This window comes from Taudactylus pleione, unplaced genomic scaffold, assembly GCF_031769625.1.
Source record: "Taudactylus pleione unplaced genomic scaffold, aTauple2 ptg000647l, whole genome shotgun sequence".
Lineage (NCBI taxonomy): Eukaryota > Metazoa > Chordata > Amphibia > Anura > Myobatrachidae > Taudactylus > Taudactylus pleione.
In genome coordinates, this window is record NW_028285049.1 from 4,845,310 (window position 1) to 4,871,001 (window position 25,692).

The following is a 25,692-nucleotide window of genomic DNA, read 5'->3' on the forward strand; positions in this document are numbered from 1 at the left end:
GTTGAATAACCCTACACTAGAGTGATTTCTAATCTTAATATATAAATTACACATCTAAATACATCATAATACCACAAAATAAATAATAACTGCTCAGTAAACAATGGTACAAAATAAAATAAAAAGGGAACATTATATAACTACTAGCTGAAGTACGCAGCGCTGCCCGGATTTAAATCCTCAAGTTATTAAGTTTTATTATGTGATGTTGTCCAAATCCATCCAGGGGAAGGCCCAGAACAGGCTCCCTGGGTCAAAGTTCTGCCCAGCGCACTCCGCAGTGAGTTCTGACCGTACCCCAACCACTCCATTAGGCATCCCAGACCAATTGCCACCCCTCTGTGAAGTTTTCATCCAAATCAATGAAGTGGAAGGCCCAGAACAGCCTCCAAGTTCTGCCCAGCGTACACCAACGGGAGGTCCAACCGGGACCTCCAATGTAACCACTCTGAAGTTTTCGCCCAACTCCATCCAGGGAAAGGCTCAGGACAGGCTCCCCGGGTCAATGTTCTGCCCAGTGTACACCAACGGGAGATCTGACCAGGACCCTAACCACCCCCTAACACCTGGCCAGAATTTAACTAGACCACCTTGCATTGGTTTCATCCCATCGGTGCAAGGGTGTCCGAATGCATAACCGGACAGACAAGCAAACAAACAGACAAATTAATTTTCTACATAATATAGGACAAACTTAGGTCAAGTCACTTTACATCCAAGTATGATCTTATCCATGTGTGTAATGAAGAGGGCGTAGTTTATACTTGCATAATGCTTAGCTCCTATCTTGCTATTTGTGCAATGACCCGGAGTGGTCTGCACAGCGGCTCTCTGATTAAGCTCCAGTAGACTGCTAGCTCCAGAGCTTTACTGGCAGTTCCTACTAATGATCTATGAGCTTGGTGTGCTTGTGAAACCTCTCTCCTCTCACTGCCCTCTAGCTTGCCACGCATGGCAGAGGTCACTAGTATTGGGGGCATCCCAAAGAAACCCACGGACTTCTCTTAATTACTTTGGGATTAACAACCAACCCCAGGAAAAACTACGCACAGCAGTGTTTCCCAAACTCGGTAATCAAGGCACCCTAACAGTCCAGGTTTTAAGGATATCCATGCTTGAGCACAGGTAACTTACCTAGTACCTCAGACAATTTGATTTAACCATCTGTACTTAGCCATGGATTTGGATCCACTGACGTACAGTATAAATTACTTTGCACTAGTAGGTCTCGGGGGGCATCAATTGACATTAAAGTGCAAGGTGGTTGCACAGGCCCATGCGGAGAATGGGGGGGGGGGGGGCTTTCAATCTCTCTAGCAGGATCTGTCAATCACAGCTTTCGTGTGTCCCAGGTGCCTTGATCTGACTTTTTCTGAAGTATGGAGTGAGGTGTAAAAAATATAAATACACATAAAAAATAAAAGTTTTAAAAATAAAGCATATGGAAACAGAATTTTGATCTGGTGAATTGCAAAGGATCAAAGCAAAACGCAGTAAGTTATGTCCACAAAAGTGAAAGGATTAACGCTGAAGTTAAGGTGGTACATAATTTGGGGTGATCTGTTCCTTTGTGGGCTATAGTCACTAAAACCATACAGCCTATGGCTAGGACTGTAAAGAAGTGTCATTACTTCCCATATTAGTAATGGATGATGCCGACTTCAGGGACCACATATATGTGCGTCAGACTCAGCTTCCCTTCTGCCTGGACGGAGACCTGACTCTGGAAAAGATGTCATCAACGAAACTCCGTAAACTCTATGGTAAAGGCAGTGTTAGCACAGACCGGCACTGTGCGATCACTGAACATGCTGGAAATAGAACAAGGAACATCCATGGTGCAGTCAGCCTTTGCTGAAACTTCAATCTGTGTCATAAATGAATGACTGTCCATTGTTACATCCTTTCACCACATGCTAAACTAGGGGTGGGGAACGTCCGTCCTGTGGGCTGTATGAGGCCCGCAAAATCATTTACTCTGGCCCTGCCAAGGCAACCGCAGGCGGGACTCGAAATTCAATAAATCTAAAAACTTTATACATAGCATCTATAAATATGGTGGCCAGGCTGTGGCGCATACCACAGTGACACTACTCCCGCAGTGGGATTCTCCCCTGCAGCAGGCTGTGACGGTTACTATGGCAGCGCAGTGGGTGCACAGAGCTGCCATCAGCAGGGCTGGGCTGGTTATATCAGTGCTGGTAAGAGGACCCCAGGGCTGCCCCCCCTCCTTGCCTGTCACGCAACCAGGACTGCCCCACCAGACTGTCTGCCCATCTCCTCAGCCTGGCGACATACAGACACACAGCCTTCCCCTCCTCTGGCTGCCGGAGCCCACCAAAGGAGTAAGTGACCAAATATAGCAGGATCATTTTTAAGTTTATAATTTTGTGCTAAACAGAGATGCACCGAAAGGAAGGGAAATCATAGCACTTTGTAACCTTATGGGATCACTAGGGGTCAGCATTACTGTATCATAGTCCTGACCAAGGCCCTATCTGTATGGAGTTTGTATGTTCTCTCCATGTGTGCGAGGGTTTAATTCGGACACTCTGGTTTCCTCACACACTAAAAAGACATACAGATAGGTTCATTGGCTTCTGACAAGAAATAACCCTAGTGTGTATGTGATAGGGAATATAGATCGGAAGCTGGGCCAGGGACTGAGGTAAATGACTGAAATACTCTCAGTAACTGCTGCAGAACATGGGTGTGCTATATAAATAACTGCTCATTAATAATTATATGGTGGTATTAGGACAATGCATGTCTCCTGATTTTCTTGCAGCCCCGGGACAGAACACTTGGCCAGTAGAGACCATCACTTCATAGTATATAATGATGAGCAGGTATAATAACTTGGTGATCTGCGTTGTGTGTGCTTAATAAATAGTTCTGCACCCAACAGTTGCATCCCCATTATAGCACCACCCACCGGGGTTACTTTATAGGACTGTTTTTATTAGTTATGGACAAGTACTGTATGCATGAGGAGGGGAAATGCATGACTTTGTGGATACAATATAATACAGTATATCAGCCTGGTCAGTTGGGATGTAGTTTGGAAGCCGATGGTCTTAATGCCGCCCGCCGGCTTCCAGACTTTCTAATCCCGGCGTGGTACTAATGACAGGCGTTGAAAACTGATGCCTGTCATTAACCAGACGCCGGAAGACCGACGCCCAGCATACCGAACGAAGGTAAGCTGGGCGCGGGCAGCCGCGCGGGGGGTTTGGAGGGTTAGGTCTACGGCTCCCGGGGGGACTTAGAGTCAGCCCCCCTTAGGTTTAGGCTAGGGGAAGGGGGGGTTAGGGTTAGGCACACCTCCGGGGGACTTAGATTTAGGCGGTGGGGAAGGGGGGGTTAGGTTTGGGCACTTAGAGGGGGCATTAGGGTTAGGCACTTGGGAGGGAGGTTAAGGTTAGGCACCCCTAGGGGAGGGTTAGGGGGTGGAATTAGGTTAGCGATACTTACCTTAGGGATGATCGGGATTGTCACCCTTGCCGGGCTGCCGCTGTCGGAATTTGAACCGCCGGCCCTGCGTCCAGCGGTAATACCTACTACACCCAGTCAGTTTTGCTAGCAAGAATCTTCATAAATACATGAATACAGAACAGAGTAATTTACGGGTAACAGGCATGTCATCAGGTACAGTCACCAAGTCGGCACCTGCTGTGTAGTCAAATTGCAGAACAGAAAAAATTAACTTCTGTTCCCCAAGATAAACACTGATCTATGGATATCTCACTGCGGGATTGCTTTTATCTGACATGTGTGTAGTGGAGACACTGCTGGTTACCGGAATATAAGTAACACTGGCTATGTATGATTGGTGAAAAAAAAAAGAAAATCACAGCTTGCATGCAGAATGATATGGCAGATACACGTTCCCTGACAGCAGCACATAAAGCAATGCTTACATTCATTTTTAAAAATACTCAGAGCATCTCTTCCACTACCAAGCTCAGACGTCTGTTCCTACAGCATCACCTAGTGGAGAAGCAGTAAACTGCACCACTGAATACATACAGTAGATTTCATAGGAAGGAGCCAACACATAAATTTTAGTCTTTCTAATGTATATTACACTATTTACATTTATTTTCTCTGGGGAAAAGGAGAATATTTCTCATTTACTTCTTTTCTTTCAAGGCTCAACGACTGATGAAACTACAGTAGTTCTAGTTATCCGATTTAACCTTATATTCCTAGCGCCCACCTCCACTGCGAGAAGCGCCAGACGCAGTGTGCAAAAAGTGTCACATCTGCATTCTGTAGTTTTCTTAACCACATTATCTGCTCATAGGATGGTTGCAATAGATCTATCACCTTTCCCCTATGTGACCTCCTAAAAACTCAGGCTAAAAAAAAAAAAAAGTCAATGTGTTTACATATGCCATCATACTGAAACCTGTTTATATTATTTCTGTATTTCAATATATTATTTATGTTGCCTCTACCCCGCTGTATTCTACACATTGAAGAGCAATTTATTTTGCAATCAGATTCTGACGGCCACCTACACAAAGGTGCAAATCACAGAGGAGTTGGGGAACATGTGTGCAGAACTGAGACACCTCTATAAATGTTGCAGCCGTCCAAAAGCAAATCCCCATTCCATGCAACCACGGTGGTTGCACACTGTAAAGGTAACAATGCCCGGAGAACACACATTTCAGAGGTCTGTGCTACTGTCTGTACTACTGTATAGTGTACCGAATCACTGCTTCTGTCAGCCAATCATCGGGCGGTGATGCAGAACATGCATTGGAAATCAGACGCATGCGCTGTGTAGTTTAGGAAAAGTGACATCTGGTGGACAAAAAGTTGTATTACATGTTATGACTATTTTCCAGGGCTACGCTATGTTCGGCTACGAAACTTTCTGTGTGGCGCGACTCATGGCGTAGTGTGCGGAGCGCCATGCATGGCGCGCGGCATGGCGTATAGAGCAACAAACTAGCTGGGTACATCTGTATGTTCGTTAACAATAGATATTCCTGGAAGTCGCCTTTATAATAGAGACTACCAAATGGGACATGAACCACAAAAATGTTACGTTCTTAATTGTAACAAGCAAAAGGAGAATGCACAGATAGTATGCAAAAAGAAAAATGGAAACACCAATATAAAGGACAGCTAATTGCATTTTGGGGGGGGGGGGGGGGTGTATGTGTAAAGCATAAGCCAAAAGTGTGAGGAAGCGTTTGCCGTTAGTATACACGGTGCCCCTCATTTACGCTGGTGTTGTCATTTTTTTGTCCGCTACCTTTATATGCTACAGATTTGGGCTATCCTCTGGAGAATATAGGAACACTTAAGAGGGTTTGCTTCATTTTTAGGCAATCACACCCAAATAGTGTTAAAGCCAGACCCCAATGAGATCACATATCTTCTGCCAAAAGCTCACGCCCCTAAAGCAACCTCCGTTACATTGAGATGGAAACTCTGGGAGAAGATAGAGGGTTTAAAGTTTACAGTGACTGTACGGTATATGCATAATTGGTTATGAATTGTGTAACATGTTTATGTTGGTTTGTACCCCCCTTTACTCCGTTTTGTTGTGCTGTATATTGTATGCACTTATAATCCGGTCATGTCTGCACCATATCTGCACAGGCCCTCTGCAAAAACTTTGTGGTGCCCTGAAAATAATTGCTAGATAGTAACAGATTTATTTTTATTTTATTTTTTAAACTCATCCCTCAAATATTTATATTTGGACACATTGGGATTAATATTTAAAAATAAAAACAAACTGTTTGAATAGGTCTTTTAGAAAAACTTAATCACGAGTCATCTCCATTTTCTCTGAAGGTGACCCCAATCGGACAGATCCTGGGCCAAACGTAATAGGGTGAGAGTTTACTGCTAAACTCTCACCCTATTACATTTAGCCCCTATCTGGTAACACAAGTTCAGATGGGTACACACACTGCAATTCTCAGCCCGACATGGCTATAGGCGATAATTGCGTAGTGTGGGCCGGTTTCCTTAAGGATCGTTATTGCTAAGGCGTATGCAGACAGGCGATTGTTGCGTACTGTGCATGCATCACAGTGCGTGTAGGCACCACTGCGATCACGGAGAGCCATCACAGAGTGATTGACAGGCAGTGAGCGTCTGGGGGTGGCAACAGGGAGGTGGTCGGTGAAAAGCAGGCGTGTCTGTCCGCTTGAACGCTGTTGCATTGGCATCTCTCTCTGTCACTCCCCCTTTCCATGTCTCTCACCCTCATCTCCCCGCCCCTTTTTCTCCTGCTTCCCTTCCCCCTCCCCTTTTCTCTCTGTCACTCCCCCTTTCCATGTCTCTCACCCTCATCTCCCCGCCCCTTTTTCTCCTGCTTCCCTTCCCCCTCCCCTTTTCTCTCTGTCACTCCCCCTTTCCATGTCTCTCACCCTCATCTCCCCACCCCTTTTTCTCCTGCTTTCCTTCCCCCTCCCCTTTTCTCTATGTCACTCCCCCTTTCCATGTCTCTCACCCTCATCTCCCCGCCCCTTTTTCTCCTGCTTCCCTTCCCCCTCCCCTTTTCTCTCTGTCACTCCTCCTTTCCATGTCTCTCTCACTCATCTCCCCGCCCCTTTTTCCCCCGCTTCCCTTCCCCCTCCCCTTTTCTCTCTCATTTGTTGGGCGGAACGTACTGAGCATCTCACCCGTGATGGGTACATCCCTCCACTTACTGGGTACATACCAGCATTAATTACACCAGTAGGTACCTAGAAATGCGATTAAAATCGCAAAGGACAGCTCTCCCTGCCATAGCTGGATGCGCAGCTAGAGGGACTCCCGAGTTTATTACCCAGAAGTGCATGCGCAGAATGGCGATCGCCGCCATGGGGGTGCACTGGGAGGGATCCCTCTCAGAAGAAACCCGATAAGAAGCCCATTGGCTTCTATTGGGTAAAAGATGGCGTTACCCACCAGGCCCATGTCATTCCGGAGCTTGGTACATATAGGAATGCGGCCAAAACTTCGAAAACGCTAATTTTTGGAGTTTTGGCCGCATTTTCATGCTCAGTACATCCCATCCCTTATCTCTAGGGGCCCTGAGGGCCAGTGTCCGGCTCTTATTGCGAGCCACTGGTGGCAGTGGGAGGGGGTGCACCACCAGTGGCTCTACCTCTACCACTACCTCTGACTGAACAGGTCAGGGATAGGCATTTTGGAGGATTATATAATAGATATGGATTTTTACATAACACATTTAAAGAAAGAATTACTCCCTGAGAGAATATTTTCAACACCCGCATATTTAACAAAGAATGTATTGATTCTAACAGCTGTGTAGAGCAAACTGGAAAGGAGGTGGTTTAAAGAATAATTACAAATTTAAGTGTGCAAAGGATATAGTAACCGATAAGAAATCACCCATGTCCTCAGCTATCTGCGCAGCGTCAAGATACACATAACAGTCCACAAGAGGGCAGCAGAGCATCTCATGTATTATTACTGCAGTAATGTCACATACATTTCTGATTTGTGGAAGGGAATGAAACAAAGATGTTACTTGTATTACTCTCTAGGCAATGTAACTGCAAATATGAAGCAGAGCAAATGTTATCGTGAGAAATAGATTTTTCTTACCTCTTTAGGCTGGCTGGCAATTCCAATGCCACCCTCTTTGTTATATTTTATAGGTGCGCCCCCTTCTTGGATCAATGTGCCATAACCCGTGGGTGTATAAAACGCTGGGATGCCAGCGCCGCCGGCTCTAACTCTCTCAGCGAGGGTTCCCTAGAGCGGAAGAAATGCACAATGTCACCACGAAACAAGAATATACTGTTACACTGGGCAGGTCCACAATAAAAAACATTTAGCTGGTAAAGTTTTGTAAACTGCATTTCCCTAATGTGTTTGTGGCCAGGCTTATTTATGTATGCCGCTGGCTGGCAATACCACGACATATGTTTAGTTAAATGCTGTTATATCTGAGCGAGGTTCCTCGCAGGATGCCCTTGCTAGGAAGGTCACACATCCCATATGGTGCATTAGAAGCAGCCGTCTGCTTCCATGCTGTGTGATTGCTCTTTTCCTCAAGGAGACAATAAAATGACACATTCAGTATATGAGGACTGCAGCTCTGAAAGACACGTGCACGCTGAGCGGTGTATGAGGAATATCATTGAGATTATGTGTCTTAAGGTGCCCATACATCAGCGACTGTTTGCCGCGATCCAGCGATGCGATGGGAAATAATGGCATTTCCGGGTGGAAACGCCGACGTCCCACCATCGATGTTCTGCGTTCCGTCGCCCGGATCGCAGACATTTGTCATGTTGAATGTCGGTGAGTTGACAATTGCGATAATTTTTTGATCGCGATCGCCAAAAACCAATATGTTGGATTTCTGCGATCTTGCGATGTCGGGTTGCAGCATCGCGGGATTACGGCAATCCGTCGCATATGTATGCGACGGATTGCCGCGATCCCACAAAGCTGCAACTCGGCATCGCAGGATCGCAAAATCCAACATATTGGATTTCAGGGATTTGACGATCGCGATCAAAAAATGATCGCAATTGTCAAATCGCGGACATTCAACATGTGAAATGTTTGCGATCCGTCGACGGATCGCAGAACATCGATGGAAACGCCGGAATTTCCCATCGCATCGCGGCAAACAGTTGCTGATGTATGGGCACCTTAAAGGCGGCATTCTCTTCATCCATAGTCTGTGTCATACACTGTATTTACTTATCTCTAGATTGATGCTGGCATTTCAGGGCTGCTTGGCTGCTGCTTCTGACACACACTTCATAGATTTTACAAGGGACGTATAAAACCTTCGGAAGGTTGTAGCTTTTTGTAAGTGTAACAGTCAGTGTGTATTACGTTCCACTTTGTAAGATAAAGCTCTAGATTATTCATTCTTCCCACATATCTTCTTCTGATTACTCTGAGGGTATACAGTATGGGAGATTCTCCTGATCACAGTGGGAATAAGGAATAAAGAGGGTCCTTTGGATCAAATGCTAATCTTATGTTCCTCAGAATGTGACACGTATAATGTGGCTGTAATACACTAATATATATATATATATATATATATATATATATATATACTGATTCAAAAGCACGATTGCAATAAAGGTCAAAATGAGAGAGTTACCAGAGCTGGATTAAGAGGGAGAGGGGGGTGGTACAGTGCCCCATGCCCCCTCTCTCAACACAAACCCCTCCTGGACGGAGCTCACTACTGCATTGGGCAGTTCAGTGCATTTTAGAGCTGGCCGAGTGAAGGCAGGTCAGGTGAGGAGTGGGGGCGGGACGGATGATGGGCGTGGGCAGTGCTAACAAGGAGGGGATGACACGAGGAGTGGGGGTGGGATGGATGATGGGCATGGGCGGTGCTAACAAGGAGTTCCTTGGGCACCTCAAAGGCTTAATTCGGCCCAGATTATTATTTCTTTTTTAGATCAATTTCTAAACAAACACTTGGTAGAGAAATAACTGAAGACACAGGAGCACTGAAGATTGGAAGTCATTTTACAAACACAGAGAGGGGCGCCACAGAAACCACGGGCCGATTCAGCGATGAGCGCAAGTCAGCTGTAATTACACCGGCATTCCCTGCATGGAACTAAATAGGCATACTCCTGTATGCAGGGTTGTATGCAGACACACCTCCCATAGCTATACGATTAAATATCCGTAATTATTATCGCCGTTATTATTAACTAACCCACATTAACCGAACAAGCGGTTAATCGAATTGAAACATCAGCAACAGATTGTTTATTATTTTTGAAAGAGCAAAGTCCACTTTATGCGCATAGATAAGATCCACACATTCTCATTATTACCTCATCAACATAAATCTACATATATTATGCAAAAAGGCTTTTATCATGTATCCATTGCACTAGATCTCTTATCAAATGTTATAACGGTGTTCATGTTTCACGCCGGACGCCACATTACGGGGACGAGATGTAGAGTAATGCGCCACTATTTGCCCATTATAACATTCGATAAGAGAGACCTTACGGGTCAGTGCAATGGATACATGATAAAAGCCTATTTGCTTAATATATGTAGATTTATGTTGATGAGGTAACAATGACAATGTGCAGCCCTGCTCACCATAAGTGATGAGGAAGTGGCTCAGGGTACATAAGGGAAATTAGTCCACCTGTATAATACACCTTGATAAAGGACTTTTACAGAGACAAAACGCGTCGGTGGAATATTCCTATTTTGGGACCTCTGAAGGGGGACCATCTACAGCGCTGAGGTAATTTGCCCCGGGACTTCTGCTTACATGCTGTCTTAGTGCCTTGGTTAAGGCCAAGTTGGTACGCAGCCATTTTTACTATTACTTCTGATAATCACTATATGAAATGGAAGTACAGTATATTCTACCATTATTTCTAACATGGAATAAATTGTACAGTTCTACACTATGAGAAGTATAGATTTATGATTTCTTTGAGGTCTATCGATACGAATATATGAAAGTGACCGAAGTATTGCTGTGGAATATTGTTGGGTCCCAAGGTATATTTGGATCCGGAATGGTTATTATAAAGGATTTGCTGAGCTGGTATACGGGACATACTGGGCCAAATGTAATAGGGTGAGAGTCTACAAAATGTGAGAGTTTAGCAGTAAACGTTCATCCTATTACATTTGGCCCAAGATCTGTCCGATTGGGGTCACCTTCAGATAAAAATGGGAGGAGCTGACTCGTGATTGGGATCTTAAATTTAAGTTTTTCTAAAAAAACCTATTCAAACGGTTGTTTTTGTTTTTAAATATTAATCCCAATCTGTCAAATCTAAATATTGTTATAATGTAATAGGGTGAGAGTTTAGAAAATGTGAGAGATTGTTAGCAGTAAACTCTCAAACTCTCAGAACAGGCAAACTCGCACGTTTACTGCTAAACTGTCACATATTCTAGTCTCTCACCCCATTACATTTGGCCCTTTATATCAGATACTTGCTGGACCGGTACAGACTTTTTCCTAATTTATGAGCGCGCCATCTCATCTCCTTAGATTGTTTATTATTTTGCATGCAGGGTAAATACTGGCTGTTTTTGCATGTAGCCTACAAATACAAATGCTGGACAGCTTTATTTGTACACTGCGATTTAGATTTGAGTTTGGACACGCCCCTCCCGAATCTAGTCTCTCTGCACATTTTATACCTGTCCCATTTGCAGTGCAGCATGGTTTTACCAAGGTGGTATTTTTTACGTCCAACTCCGAATGCTTTATGCTTTGTAGGACTTGTGCTAACTCCTAATGGAGACCAGGCACCTGAACAAACGCCATCTAAATAAAATATAGGCTACGTTTACTGTGTTACAGCTGCTCATCTTCTCATTTCCTCCTTATTACAAATCACCATTAAGTTACTCATATTCTAGACAGCCATGTGTTCTTATACATCTTTGCTGCAGTCGTGCTAAAAAGCCCTGCCGAGCACGCCATGTCCCGCGAGACTGCTAGCGTCAGGTGTCTTTTGTGCGTCTTTTTTGCCGACAACGTGTCTAAGTCACAATGCGATGCGATTAGGAAGAACCAGCTGACTGTGCCGACTAATTTGATATGTGCGACTGAGTCTCTGAATCTCTATACGGAGTGCTACAATGTAGCAGCCGCAACTTTTTTCATTCCAAGTTCCGTTGTACACAGACTCAGGTGCAGACAGATATACAAGTGTCAGAAAAAAAGGCCATCCAGGCAGAAACGCGTTGGAGTTATCCCATACATCCAAGCATTTGCTGTTTTTTATTGTGGCTACCATTACCAGTGTGTGCTGCATACTAAGAATATCCGGACTGAACTTAATGCCAATTCTACACACGAGACTACCGCTCATGTGACCACATCACGGACGGAACTACTAGCAACTCTACGATCTGGAGGAACAGAGGCGGCAGGGGAAGGAGCGGTGCATCCCAGGGTGAGACAGGTAAGTCACCGGTACAGGGGGAGACACACGGCACGCTACTCAAGCGAGCGGTGGTGCCGGGCAGTCTCCCGTTGGATACAGTGTCATCCCCGGTGTTATAGGTCGGAGGCGGCTTCGTCATTCAGGCAACCTCCAATACTGATACTGTGAGCGGATCACACCTAACCAGGTGGCTACTGCTCCCCGGCATTACACCGTACTCTTATCCTGGAGAAGATCATCCCGGGCATCATACCTCAGACTGAACTTAGACTTCTTGTATCCTATACAGCTGGACGCCGCTCTCTGATCAATGAGACTGACACAAAGCACCCAGATTTATTTTGGGATCGTGCACCTTAGTGCACTATATCATTCACATTAATATTAGCTCTTGGTCTGATATTCACTACCCACCCGCTCATTCTTCACATGCATATATCCTATGGTTTTTTTTCGCAGTTATTTTTGTTTCCATTCCTGACTAATCTGGTAGGATATATTTGTGTGCATGTGCAGGTTTTCTGTTCTTTATGGTTTAGCCACTTTGATAATAAATCAGTTTTTACTACATAATATTTACAGTGTCTAATAGGATTTTGCTACTTACTGTCTTGTCATATCATCCGTGTTTAACAAGATAAACTTCATACTCGGTTCACAGACACCATACGGTTAATACTATATGCCAGCTGAGCGCAGTATATCTTCTTTTTTTCTGTTACTATTTAGGGACTCAGTCAGATATCCCATACAGCAGCTCGCTTGCATTTCATACCCTCTGAATTTCTTGGTGCGCTAGTATCTATTTATTTTCCTCATATAAGATATACAAGTGTCACATAGCAAATTAATCAGCACAGACTGCTGGTTTGTCCTAGCTGCATCGCATTGCGATGTAGACGTCTTTTTCGGCAAAAGAAGACGCCCGACGCAAGCAGAGTAGCATGGGACCTGGCGGCTCACTCACGCCAGGCAAATCGCGCTGGATGGCGTATTGAGGCTAGAGGTATGAAAACACATAATGTATTCATGAGTATTAATGGCTTTGAACAGCCCCAGTACTGGCAGGAGCCTGCTCTCCCTTAGATACATTCTGCACAGCAATCTACTGTACAGGAGCTGCCAGATCTCAGTACAAAATCAGTGTCACAGTGACCTCTGATAATGATTCATGTGGAAGAGATTTATAATGCAGACATTGAATTGCTTTTCTCAACAATGGTAAATTGTACTATTAATATTATTCTGCTATTGTTTCATTATTGTGCCATTAATGGTAGATATTGCAAAACTGCATGGCGGGTGCACTACAAAGTTTTTAGGATGTTAGTGGGTGTGAAAACTGAAGTGTTCAGTGCCTTACTGAGTGATTACCGATTGTGGGCCCGATTTTTAGATTTACACAACGCCGGAATTTATGCAGATGGAGCGATTGATAGCTATTGCGCATGCATGTAATGTTAATGCGCACGCGCAGCGATTGTTTTGCGATTGCAGAAAGAGGATTGATTCGCAAAGTGAGTAACTGGTAGTCAGTGTTTGGGGAAGGTAATGGGAGGCGGTTAGGCAAACGTTGGCGTGTCTGACCGTTTAAACGCTGTTTCATGGGCGTGCACACATTAGCCATTGCCGTCTCCTTCGCAGCATGAGAGCTCTCAGCAGGTCAGGAGAGACGCAGTGTTTGCGGCTGGTCAGACTTGACTTACGAGATGCGTTGCTGCCCGATCTGCGTCGACATTACCGATGTTTACACTATTGTACGTCCCTGGACGCATAAGAGAAGGCAGCAGTGGGTGTCCCTGTGCTCAGTTACGCTTTGGACACATTAGCATATTTTCGCGGCTGAGTTTTGTGTGCGAAATCACAGCCGCGATCGCATTAGCGCCCATCTCTGAATCGGGTCCTCTGTCTGCTCAGATGTCTCACCTGCAACAGAACAGGAGAAATAAAATGCAGGCAAAGTATAAAAAGTGTATGGAGAACAGACAGCCCAATCCTATTAGTACAATGAAAGTGTATAAGCGCATGTAAAGCGCGCACCGATATATAGTGTAATACCTGCGGCACCAGCTCCACCTCCAGTTCTCCCTGTAAATACTGTCTTTCAAATTCTGCATTCTCCCCAACATACGATGACACCATGCGCTTTATTTGTTTGGTCTTCAGCAGTAAGCCTAAGCCGAAGTTGTCCACTCTGCGGTAAGAGAAGGGAAACAGTAAGAGTACAGCACTAAATAGCGCAAATAAACTTATGACAACTGTATTTAAAAATGATATATAGTTTTACAGACATCCATACATACGAGGGCTGATTGAAAAATAAAGAGACTGTCAGCGTATTTCTGTCCCATAGGTAGGGAATCGGAATGATTTTTCAAAACCTGACAGCAGCAGGCCGACAAGGATGAAAATCCTGATCGTCCTAAAGGTAAGTATTCAATAACCTATCCTACCCCCTAACCCTCCCTTAGGGGTGCCTAACCCTAACCTTCCCCCCTCTAAGTGCCTAAACCTAAACCCCCCATCTCCGCCGCCTAAACCTAAGTCCCCCGGGGGGTTCCTAACCCAAGTCCCCCACAGGGGTGCCTAACCCTAACCCTCCCTCCCCCTAGCCTGACCCTAACCTCCCGGGGGAATGCCTAACCCTAAGTCCCCCACGGGAGTCCTAAACCCACTCACCCCCCCCCCGCGGCTGTCTGCGCTCAGCTCCTGGCATCACTTAGATCGGGATACCGGGCGCCGGTCTCCTGGAGTCGGTAAAATGACAGGCGTCTAGATTTAAACGCCTGTCATTTAACCCTCGCCGGGATTAAGCAGTCGGGAAGCCGGCTGTCGGGCCTATGTGATATGCATACTCATAGGTAGATGTGGCAACGCTATGATGGTTATTGTGAAGCTCATACATCGATGTGTCTGAACCTGCAGTTGGACTGCCGTAGTCTTCTTTGTTTGGTCACAGTGAGTGGATGGTCTTCGGACGTTTCATCATGGTGGATGAGGAAAACGTGTCTGTGAGATTACCTCAGAGATGTGTGATTGAATTTTGTGTTAAACTTGGAAAAAGCGGAAATAAAACCCATGAAATGTTAGGGCAAGTATACGGTGGAGAAACAATTAGCCGTGCTGCAGTATTTCGGTGGTGGAAGCACTTCAAAGAGGGTAATACGCGAGTGACTGACAAAGCGCGTTCTGGGAGACCATCCACCGCGGTTACAGATGTCAACATTGCCAAAGCTGCGGAGATGTTGGTAAATGACAGAAGATTAACTTTACGCAAACTTTTGGCTTCACTTCGCATCTTATTCTAATGGGTTCAGCAAATTGTGGCAAAGGAACTGAAAATGCCTCGCGTGTGTGCAAGATGGGTATTCAGATCTCACAGAAGAACATATGCGGTGTGGAGAATCGTGCAAGAACACCGCTCGGGTATCCTCTCCGATATTCTATTTCCTGACATCGATTGTGACGTGTGACGAATCTTGGATTCGTCATTATGATCCGGAATCCAAACAACAGTGCAGTGTATGGAAACACGCAAATTCGCCTCCGCCCAAAAAAATTTTGTGTGCTTCCTTCGGTGTGTAAAGTCACGCTTCTGCTGTTCTTTGATGCGCACGGTATGATCCTACAGCACTGGGTTCCCCGTGGACAGACAATAAATGGTGACTACTATGCAAACGTCCTGAAAACCCATTTGCGTGGAGCCATGAGGAAGAAAAGACATTTGCTGAAGAAACAGTGGAGTTTGACCCAAGACAATGCCCGACCACATGTGGCTGCTGTTGCAATGGCAGCACTGACTGAAATTAATGGGACAGCACTGAAACACCCTCCATATAGCCCGGACTTCGCACCCTGTGATTTCTGGGCATTCCCAACCCTGTAAAACCAACTGTGTGGAAAGAAATTCTCAGCAGGTGATGAAGTGAAAAACGCCCCCGCTGCAAATAATGTATTGAATGTGAAGGACGCTACTTTGAAAAAGAAAAATGTTCAGATCCTGTGGAGTCATCGGATTCTGAATAAAAAAAAAAAAAAAAAATCAGTCAGTCTCATGATTTTTCAATCAGCCCTGATACATAAACTAGCTTGTCAGCCATGTAATGATGTGATGTACCACTGGGGGTCAGCATAGTACCTGATACTTTTCAATCATCCTATAAACTGACCTTGAGATATAGGTATATTACATATTTGTTGATGACGCTATGTTGGGTTATTACTACACAACTGTAATACAATGATAAACTGCAGGGAAATTTAACGGAGATAAAATGTAGGGATATGCTCCAAGGTCATGGTACAAAACTATACTACTTACTTACTAACGGAATACATTTGGGAAAAACTGAGATGTGAAAAAGATTTGGGAACACTACTGTAGTTGACAGGCGCGATATAGGGACTAGTGCCAGGTATCAGCTGCAAAGGCATATACGGTCCTGGGCTTCTTATAAAGAATGGAAATGCAGAAACGCGAAGATGTTTTTTCTATTATAAAAGCTACTAAACCACATCTATGATATATTCCTGTACAATGTCAGTTAATCGCCGGCGTGCTGAACACACGGTCTACGTCTATAGGGGTCTATTTATCATTAAATATTTGCGGCATATTCACGGACATTTTACTCCCAGCACTTTGCAGCCCTGCGGGTGCAATTTAGTATATATTCGGGTGCAATAATCACATCCTACAATGCGAACATGGGTGCCAATATCACTCCTAGATCTCATTGCAAATGCAACTATTAATAAATGGACCCCTTACACCAGTAGTGCCAAACTCGGGCCCTTCAGCTTTTGTGGGACTACATATCCCAGCATGCCCTGCCAAAGTTTTAGCATGCCCTAGTAGCAAAACTGTGGCACTGCATGCTGGGATGTGTAGTTCCACGGCAGCTGGAGGGCCAGAGTTTGACACCACTGCCTTACACATTCCCCACCAGTACCCACCCAAATTAAGAGAACACATCAGGGGGGTAAATTTACTAAGGGCAAATTTTCCGTACCATTCTATTTTGAGGTACAGTAAATTGGTGGCGATTTTGACACTCAGGTATTTACTAAAGGCAAAACCAGCTCAAAATACCCAGAAATTCGACTTCACACACAAATTCATCTTTAAAACAGACCATCGGCACTTACTCATGGCCGTCAGTAGAAAAAGCTTATTTACTAACAGTTGATTTGAAAATCGCCCCAAAATCGCCATTCTCAATAGAACCACGAGAAACAGCTCTATTTGATTTTAAACCATGTAGAATCGTCTGAAAACTTAGGACCTGATTCAGACCCGGTCGCTAGGGAGCGATCGCTCGCTGCCGGGCGATTGTTGCTCAGTGCACATGCGTATAATTTGCAGTGCGCATACGCAAGCCAGTCGCAGTGATGGGGAATCGTGCGCTCGTAGCACACAGACTGCACGCTGCTTTGAATGACAGATAGCGCTGTTTGTGGGTTGTAACAGGGGAAAGTCCTTGTAAACAGGGGAGTGATGTTGCGAACGCAGGCGTGTCAGGTCAACAAAACGCCGCTTAAAGGGCGTGCATAATTAGCAAAGTAGCGTCATTGTACACATCACCTGCATGTATTTCAGCCAGCACTGATCGCAGTAAGACTACCTCAAGGGCTTGCAAGCAGCTCCGATGGATCTCGATGTTACCGATTAATCAAACAATTCCAGGAGATGACGTGTGTTGCGAGGGGAAAGGGGGCGTCTTAATACACTTGCGAGCGCTCAGTGCCGTAGCTCGCTAAGACATAGAGGGCGTCCTTCCGCCATGCAGTGGGAGCATTTAATTTAAATATCCGGCCCCTTTTTGACAGCGAGCGGCCGCATCTTGCGAGCAGGTCTGAATGAGCTCCTTAATTTGAAAAACATGGGGGAGAAGCATGTGGGGGCACTGTGGCTGTATAAATCAGGCATTTAAAGGAATAGCAAAGCCTTTTTAAAAATCGTGTATATGCAAATTAGCACTGGGATGGAGGAGTTTGTGGGTAATACAAAGCATGTGACATGTTTTGGCCAATAGGAATGCTTTTGTATGATTTTGGGTTCTATTGAGGGAATAGAACACCCCCCCACCCCCTCTGACCCCTGCACCTTCCTCTTCCCCACACCCCTCTGACCCCTGCACCTTCCTCTTCCCCACACAGCCCTGACCCCTGCACCTTCCTCTTCCCCACACCCCTCTGACCCCTGCACCTTCCTCTTCCCCACACGCCCGACCCCTGCACCTTCCTCTTCCCCACACACCCCTAACCCCTACACCTTCCTCTTCCCCACACCCCTCTGACCCCTGCACCTTCCTCTTCCCCACACACCCCTAACCCCTGCACCTTCCTCTTCCCCACACCCCTCTGACCCCTGCACCTTCCTCTTCCCCACACGCCCCTGACCCCTGCACCTTCCTCTTCCCCACACACGCCTGACCCCTGCACCTTCCTCTTCCCCACACACGCCTGACCCCTGCACCTTCCTCTTCCCCACACACGCCTGACCCCTGCACCTTCCTCTTCCCCACACCCCTCTGACCCCTGCACCTTTCCATTCCCCACACACCCCTAACCCCTGCACCTTCCTCTTCCCCACACCCCTCTGACCCCTGCACCTTTCCATTCCCCACACACCCCTGACCCCTGCACCTCTAAATTGTACTTAGGCCCTGATTCAGAGCCGCTCGCAAAAAGCGAGCGCTCGCTCTGAATCAGGGCGGCCGCTTTTTTTTTTTTTTTAAAGCCAGCCTCCTGGCCGCTCGCTAAGCTGTGGATGACCACCCACAGCTTTAGCGGGCGGCCAGGTGATGGTCGCGATCACTGGGCTTGCGACGAGACCCTTGTGGTAGGGTCTCATCTGCCGCAAGCCCCAGTGAGCTTCTGGCCGGAAAGCTCACTACTGACATCACTCAAACGCCCTTTGGGAACACCTCCGTTTGGCCAGCCACCCCCCCTACCCGCCTACAAAACGGGGCGAGCTGTCGATCAACATCGACAGCCGCCCCGTTTGTAGAGAGCCCTGAATGTCTCACTCGCTCCGGGGCTTGCGCACGCCGCGCGTGTGCAGGGCCCCACCATCGACCCGCTTGCGAGCGGGTCTGAATCAGGCCCTTAATACGCTATAAATAGAGGGCCCAATATGAGGGACAGGAGTCTTTTACAGCTGATCTAGCTAAAGCTATTTACGAATATACAGGATAATGAAAATTTACAGTATTCATTTCCTACTGTAAATTATAGGGATATTAATCATCAGAGAGAAGATCCATAACCATACAAATGCACAAGTGTATTGCTAGCACTTTACTACCCCTTTTACATCTAAAAGATGGCGAGAGCGATGCTTGACAAACAGCTGTAATCTTAGATTACCGCTATTTGTTAAATACAGAAATCTGGCATAATCCCTTTAGTGAGCGATAAATGGCGCAATAAAGTGGAAGAGTTTCCCATAGCAACCAATCAGCTGCTGTCATTTTATAGACGATGCTAGCTAATAGCTGACTGGTTGCTATAGACAAATTCTCCACTTTCTCGCTCTTGAAGGTTCAATACATCTCGTACCCCTTTCATAGCAAAATCCTGGGTCCAACCTGGGTTATTGAACACTGTTTCGACCCGTGCCGCAGCTGATCAGACTCCTTTCTCACTGCACCTTGGAGCAGTGTTATGCCCGGGTCATCCCTGTTCACACTGCACCCGTGTTTGCTCTGCATGTCACTTCCTTGAGGCGGGCCTCTGCATCCACAGCCAATCAGCAGCTTTTAAAATGTAACCCGGGTCCCCCCTTTCAGAGTGCACTGTACCCGGGTTGGTCCTGATGTTCAACCCTGGTCGCAATACACAACCCAGGTGGCCCTGGCAATATCCAGGGTCAGAAGCTTGGTGTGAAAGGGGTGTGGTTTTAGACATGTTGGAAAGCGGATGCATGGTGCATTCAACCGACTGGTTGATATAAGATCAGATGAAATTTGCCATGAGTCCCTTAAAAACATTTACTCTAAACAATGTTTAATCTCAAACAAAAGGCACAGAGTACTGTAAATACAAGAGCGAATGACGGCTGCAATAGTGATAATTGTCCAGACTCCAATTTTTCCTGGAACCTAAAACCAGGACATGTTTGCGGCCTCACTTTCCTCTATGTATGCGGCAGAATCCATTTGTCGCCTTATGTACATCTCTTTGGGCATGCCAATCTTGCCCTCACTTTTGTGCCCAAAATTCCATTTATTGCCCTCACAGTATCCTCTAATTCAGAAGAACTTGCCTCTCTGCTGTTGCTTGTGGTAAAAGCGTGAGGTTAGGGAGCAGGATAAGGATTCGCCAGTGTCTTTGAGCTGCGGGAGTTCACTGTTGATTTCTACAGTCCTGATTATATTAATCGTGGGATTAAAGCTCCTATTTGCGTATACCCCATTGTAATAAAAATAAAATAGGGCAGAATGCCCCCCTCCCCCACTTTGAAGCAGTTATAATCATATGGTCCCTCTGACGCAGTTAGAGCTGGTCATAGCATGGCTGGTATGCCTCCGCCTGGGGTTGTTATAGAAACATTGCATCTCTCCCCCTCAGTTCCAAGCCCTGTGTGTTGAAAAGCATTAGGTGCTCTACTAGAACCTCTGGGGTAAATGGAAAATACTTTGGGGTCCATTTACTAAGCCTTGGATGGAGATAAAGTGGACAGAGATAAAGTGCCAACCAATCAGCTCCTAACTGTCATTTTTAAAACACAGCCTGTGACATGGCAGTTAGGATCTGATTGGCTGGTACTGGTACTTTAATCTTTGTTCACTTTGGGGTCTATTTACTAAGCCTTTGATGGAGATAGAGTCCCAACGAATCAGCTCCTAACTGCCACTTTACAGGCTGTGCTTGAAAAATGACAGTTAGGAGCCGATTAGTTGGGACTTTATCTCCATCCAAGGCTTAGTAAATAGACACCTGAGACACTGCAGTGGCCATTTTATAATGGACCAGGGTGTCTATTTACTAAGCAGTGGATGGATAATGACCGCATCCACTCCCAACATGACCATACCAGGAGGGGCACAATACTCTGTTCCAGGACCTCCCTCTTATTTCATGATTGCCGTCACCTATGTTGAACTAGTTAATTGATAAGAAAAGTGTTTCAACACAGGTGACGGCAATCATAAATTAAGGGCCATATTCGATTAGAAGCAAAAAGCAGAGATCCGCAAAAAAGTATCGCCGATTGCGACTTTTCACCTGTCAGAAACTTCTCTCCGTATTCAATTTCATCCGCTTTTCGCGTACGCGGAAAGTCAATGTAATGTAATAGGCGAAAAAGATTTGCCTCTGAATAACAGGAGAAAAGAAGTGCAACATTTTTATTTAGGGGTGCAAAAGGTGAGGACCTCTCAGAACCCTTGGGACAGCATCCCTAAGGATAACTGTGTCAACAAATTTCTATATAAAACTTAACACCCCAAAAAAGTACGTTGAATTTGGGGATGAAAAAGCACAAAGTGGGTGGACAACTTTGCACACTAGCGAAATAAGGTTCTGGGGTGCTCTAAGAAGGGGCAAAGTGTTTTGGGGATTGCAGGTACTTTTATGGGGGAGGAATTTCACTTTTATTAAAAATACACTTTAGAGACATGCAAATATGCTGCACCCATTTTCAGGTACCCCAAATTTGCCAGGACTAATTATTTTTTTCCAAAAATAAACCGGCTTTATGCCATTCTTCACCACTTGTGCAAAGACGCTAATTAGAGGCAATTGTGCGAACTTAAGTACCCCAAACAGTTTTATTAGGGCTAATCGGGCACTACTACATTGGTCCCCAATGTTTCTGCATCTTTTTTGGGGGTACAGGCTGATTTCCCCGATTCTGACACCACTTTCCGCCTGTTCTGACTTCGCGTGTCACCATTTTCGTGTCTTTTGGAATTGAATGGGGCGAATAGCGGGGACGCGCACAATAAGTTTCCGCGGCTAAAATATGCGATGTAGGCAAAAAGTGCGGCATGCAAAACTTTATCGCGGGTGTGAAACTAATTGAATACCGCCTTAAGAGGGAAGTCCAGGAACAGAGCATCTGGTCTCTCCCGGAATGGGTCATGTTGGGAGGTATGCATTACCACTGTTCAGGAACCATTCGATGCTTAGAACCATTGTTGGTTCCACATACGCAGAATAGACCTGCACCCAGAGTAGTAAGAGATTAGGGTCTATTTACTAAGCCTTGGATGGAGATAAAGTGCACGGCGATAAGGTACCAACCAACCAGCTCCTAACTGTTATTTTTCAAACACAGTCCGTGACATGGCAGTTAGGAGCTGATTGGCTTGTACTTTATCTCTGTTCTCCTTCCAAGGCTTAGTATATAGACCCCCAGGTCTCCAAAACCATTGGGATGGAAGCATCCTACAGTCCCCAAGTCTCCTCGCCACTCTCACTATGGGAGTCCATTTGTAGCATATGAAAGCTCATCACAAGAGGATACGCAGGATCTATCAAAGCACACGAGAGAAAGTTATTAGTGCTCTTATTTCTCTATACAAAGTAAAGGACAGAGGACAAGTGCAGTGGAATATAGGGCCTAATTCAGAGATTTACCTAAATGCAATGTTTAAGCAAGCGTCCAATGTGTTGAGAACTGCGCACGTGCAGATCTCGGGCTGCTGGCGTTTGGGTGCGGCAACAGGAAGCATCCCAGAAAACGGGGTTGTAATGGCTTAGTTTTCTGGGCGTGCCGAAGCCAGTGCAACTGCGTCCTCCAATGCACTGGCCCCAGCAGCGCGATTTCTCCAGACGTCCTGAGTAACCAGAGTCACTCAGATGTCCGACGTTCACGAAGTTGATGCGATGCTGCGACAGTCGGCGTCTTTTTTACACAATACGCCTCCTGCTGAATTTGCATATTTTAGCGCAGACGCTACATACAAAGCTGCAGCGACTGTGTTAATAACGTCTAATTTAAGGGGCATTCATGAAAGCTAGGAGATAAAATTGTGAGCCATAAAGTACCAACCAATCTGCTGCTGATAGCCCTTTCATATCGCAGACACAGGGTCGCACCAGGGATTTTGTACACGGGTCCATCCCAGGTGTGCGACCCGGCTGAGACCCCTTTCAGAATGGCGGCCTGACCCGGCTTTTTGCCAGGTCGATGACGTCACCGCCATCACGTGCTGAGCCGATGCTTGAAGATGAGATCATCATCTACAAAGCCCGGAATTCCATCAGCGCGCCCTCTTGGAATTTTGCTCACGTGCGAACATCCTGTTACTATCCAGTTATGATCTATCAGTCGTATGTGGAGATATTACTGAGTTGCGTTCAACCCTGCATCACCCACACTTAAGGACGCTTAATTCCCAGAGCATGCGCATTGCAAAAATACGTAAGATATATTTGCCAAACCGACTTGCGTTCAATTGTGCATAAAGCCCCTGTTTGGTCTGTGAATGGTCTGCACTGTCCCAGATATTCCCTTTACATGGATTACATCACACATACCCATTCTCCAGGAACTGCCTGGAGACTCCCAATTTTAGGGGAAAGTCTCCCCACCCCCCGGAAAGGAGAACAACTCTCCCGAACACCCATCTCAACGTGGCTGCCCATAAAGTACACAGGACAACAGGCAATAATGACGCAATTTACTATAAATTGCGTCCCTAGCAGTGCAAAGCCGGGAATCCCGGCAAAACATCATAGGAGGTGGGGACGCCATAGCAGAGTACGTGGCGCCCTGCCCACCTGGACCATCCTCTCCTGAGAACTCCCAGAGAGCAACTAACCAAAGGCGGCACACAAGCATGGTACGCAGTCGGGAAGCCGGAGGACCTAATACCGACAGCCGGCTTCCCGACTGCTTAATCCTGGCGAGGGTTAATGGACCGGCGTCTACATCTAGAAGCCTGTCATTTTACCGACACCGGGAGACCGGCACCCCGATCGAAGAGATGCCGGGCGCCGCTGCGGACAGCCGCGCAGGGGGGGGGGGGGGTTAGGGCTCCCGGGGGGGACTTAGGGTAAGGCTAGGGGGAGGAAGGGTTAGGCACCCCCGGGGGGGGACTCAGGTTTAGGCGGCGGGGCAGGGGGTGGTTAGGTTTAGGCACTTAGAGGGGGGGTTAGGGTTAGGCACTCTAAAGGAGGGTTGGGGGTTTAGAAATAGGTTGGCTAATACTTACCTTCGATGATCAGGATTTCCTCCTCTGCCGGCCTCCTGGTGTTGGGATTCCAACCGTCAGGCAGGGGTCCAGCGGTAAATCATACAGATTCCCATAAGCATGACATGAACTGAAAAATAAGCACTGTAGCTCAACCCTAACTGTGTGCTTATAGTAGGAATGTAAACATTTGCATTTCTTTAAGCAAAGAGATAAAGATATATATACTTTATCTTATCATCCAAATGAGCTGTCAATAGCAGGGATAAAAGAACTGTCGGAGAGGTTAATAATTAAACAGGTGACTGACAAAATGATGTTTGACGGTCACTACTCGAAGGAAGCCAGGTGCGATCCTCACTGCTGGCCAGTCACCTGAACACATCGATTTTCACTGATTATACAACGCATGTAGGACTTTTAAAAGGGAAGAATAATTGAAAGTCTTCCCATTTGCGCAGCGTACCTTGCATGCTCTGGAACAAATCACACACAAGTACAAGCGATGCAGAGAGGTACGCGTTCCGATCACTTCTCAACTGGCGACTAAGGAGTCGTAACAAAGCCCAGAGAGGACGCATTGACGGAATTCCGGACTATCCGGAATAGTCTCGAAGCGCAAATACGCCTGAACCCAGCTCTTCTGGTATTAATACATCGTGGCCAAATGGGATTTATCCCAGAGGTCAGGTCAGAGAGAATACAAGAGGAGCTGCAGACCTGATTAAAATGATTAACTAAAGAAAATCTCAAGAGTCACTTTTCTGTGTCTGGACACGGAGAAAGCCTTCCAATGAGTATCAATGTCATTTATCACACCTTGCAAAAATGCGGCCTAACAAGAAACTTTTAGCTGAGCATTCAGGCTTTCTACACCTCACCTGGAATCCGGATAAAGGTGCATACACACGGTCAGATATGTCAGATGAACGACTGAACGATTTGCAAACGATCTGCAAACAATTGAACGATTTCAGCCTGTATTAAAATGAATGGAAATCGTACAAAACTGACTGCAAACACATCAGATGTCAGATATCGTTATCTGACAAACGGGAACGCGCATCGTTCATCGTTGCACATGTCAGATTTTTCTTTCAGATATGAACGATTTTTAAAATAGTTATCGTTCAGACCGTGTGTATGCACCATAAGGCTCAATGGTGATCTTTTGAGTATCTGTAACATTAGATGATAATAAAAATAATAATAATAATAACAATAACAACAACTCAACAAGGGTGCCCCCCTACTCCCACAATTTCCCTGATCAGGTCTCCTAGAGTTGTCCATGAAGTATTGGTTTAGGACTGCAAACACTAAAGGTGCATACACACACGATTTTTTGAACGATTATAGTTAACGATATCGTTTATCGTTCAACCGTTGAAAAAAATCGTTCACTTTCTAAGTTAAAACGATGAATGATTATCGTTCATGAGCGTTCACGTTTGTAGTTCAGTCAGACTGACCAACTGAACGATTTTCATTAAGGAAATATGCAAATATCGTTTGGAGTTAAAAAAAATCGTTCATTACACTTTAAAAAAATCTGACAGATAAATCTGACAGAAAATCGTTCAGAAAATCGTTGGTAACAAAATCGTTGTGTGTATGCAGCTTTACTCTCACTGATCGTGAAT

At 45.7% G+C, this 25,692-nt stretch overlaps 1 protein-coding gene across 1 annotated transcript in view; it reads right to left on the reverse strand.

The window, feature by feature from the left end:
- Window positions 1-25,692, reverse strand: part of OXCT1 (3-oxoacid CoA-transferase 1) — a 145,025-nt gene that overhangs the window by 100,806 nt on the left and 18,527 nt on the right. Inside the window, exons 4-5 of the mRNA XM_088455250.1 lie at window positions 13,962-14,097; window positions 7,585-7,734 (exon numbers count right to left, since the gene is read on the reverse strand). Coding sequence (XP_088311376.1) covers window positions 7,585-7,734; window positions 13,962-14,097 — 286 coding nt within the window. The remainder of the gene's footprint in view (window positions 1-7,584; window positions 7,735-13,961; window positions 14,098-25,692) is intronic.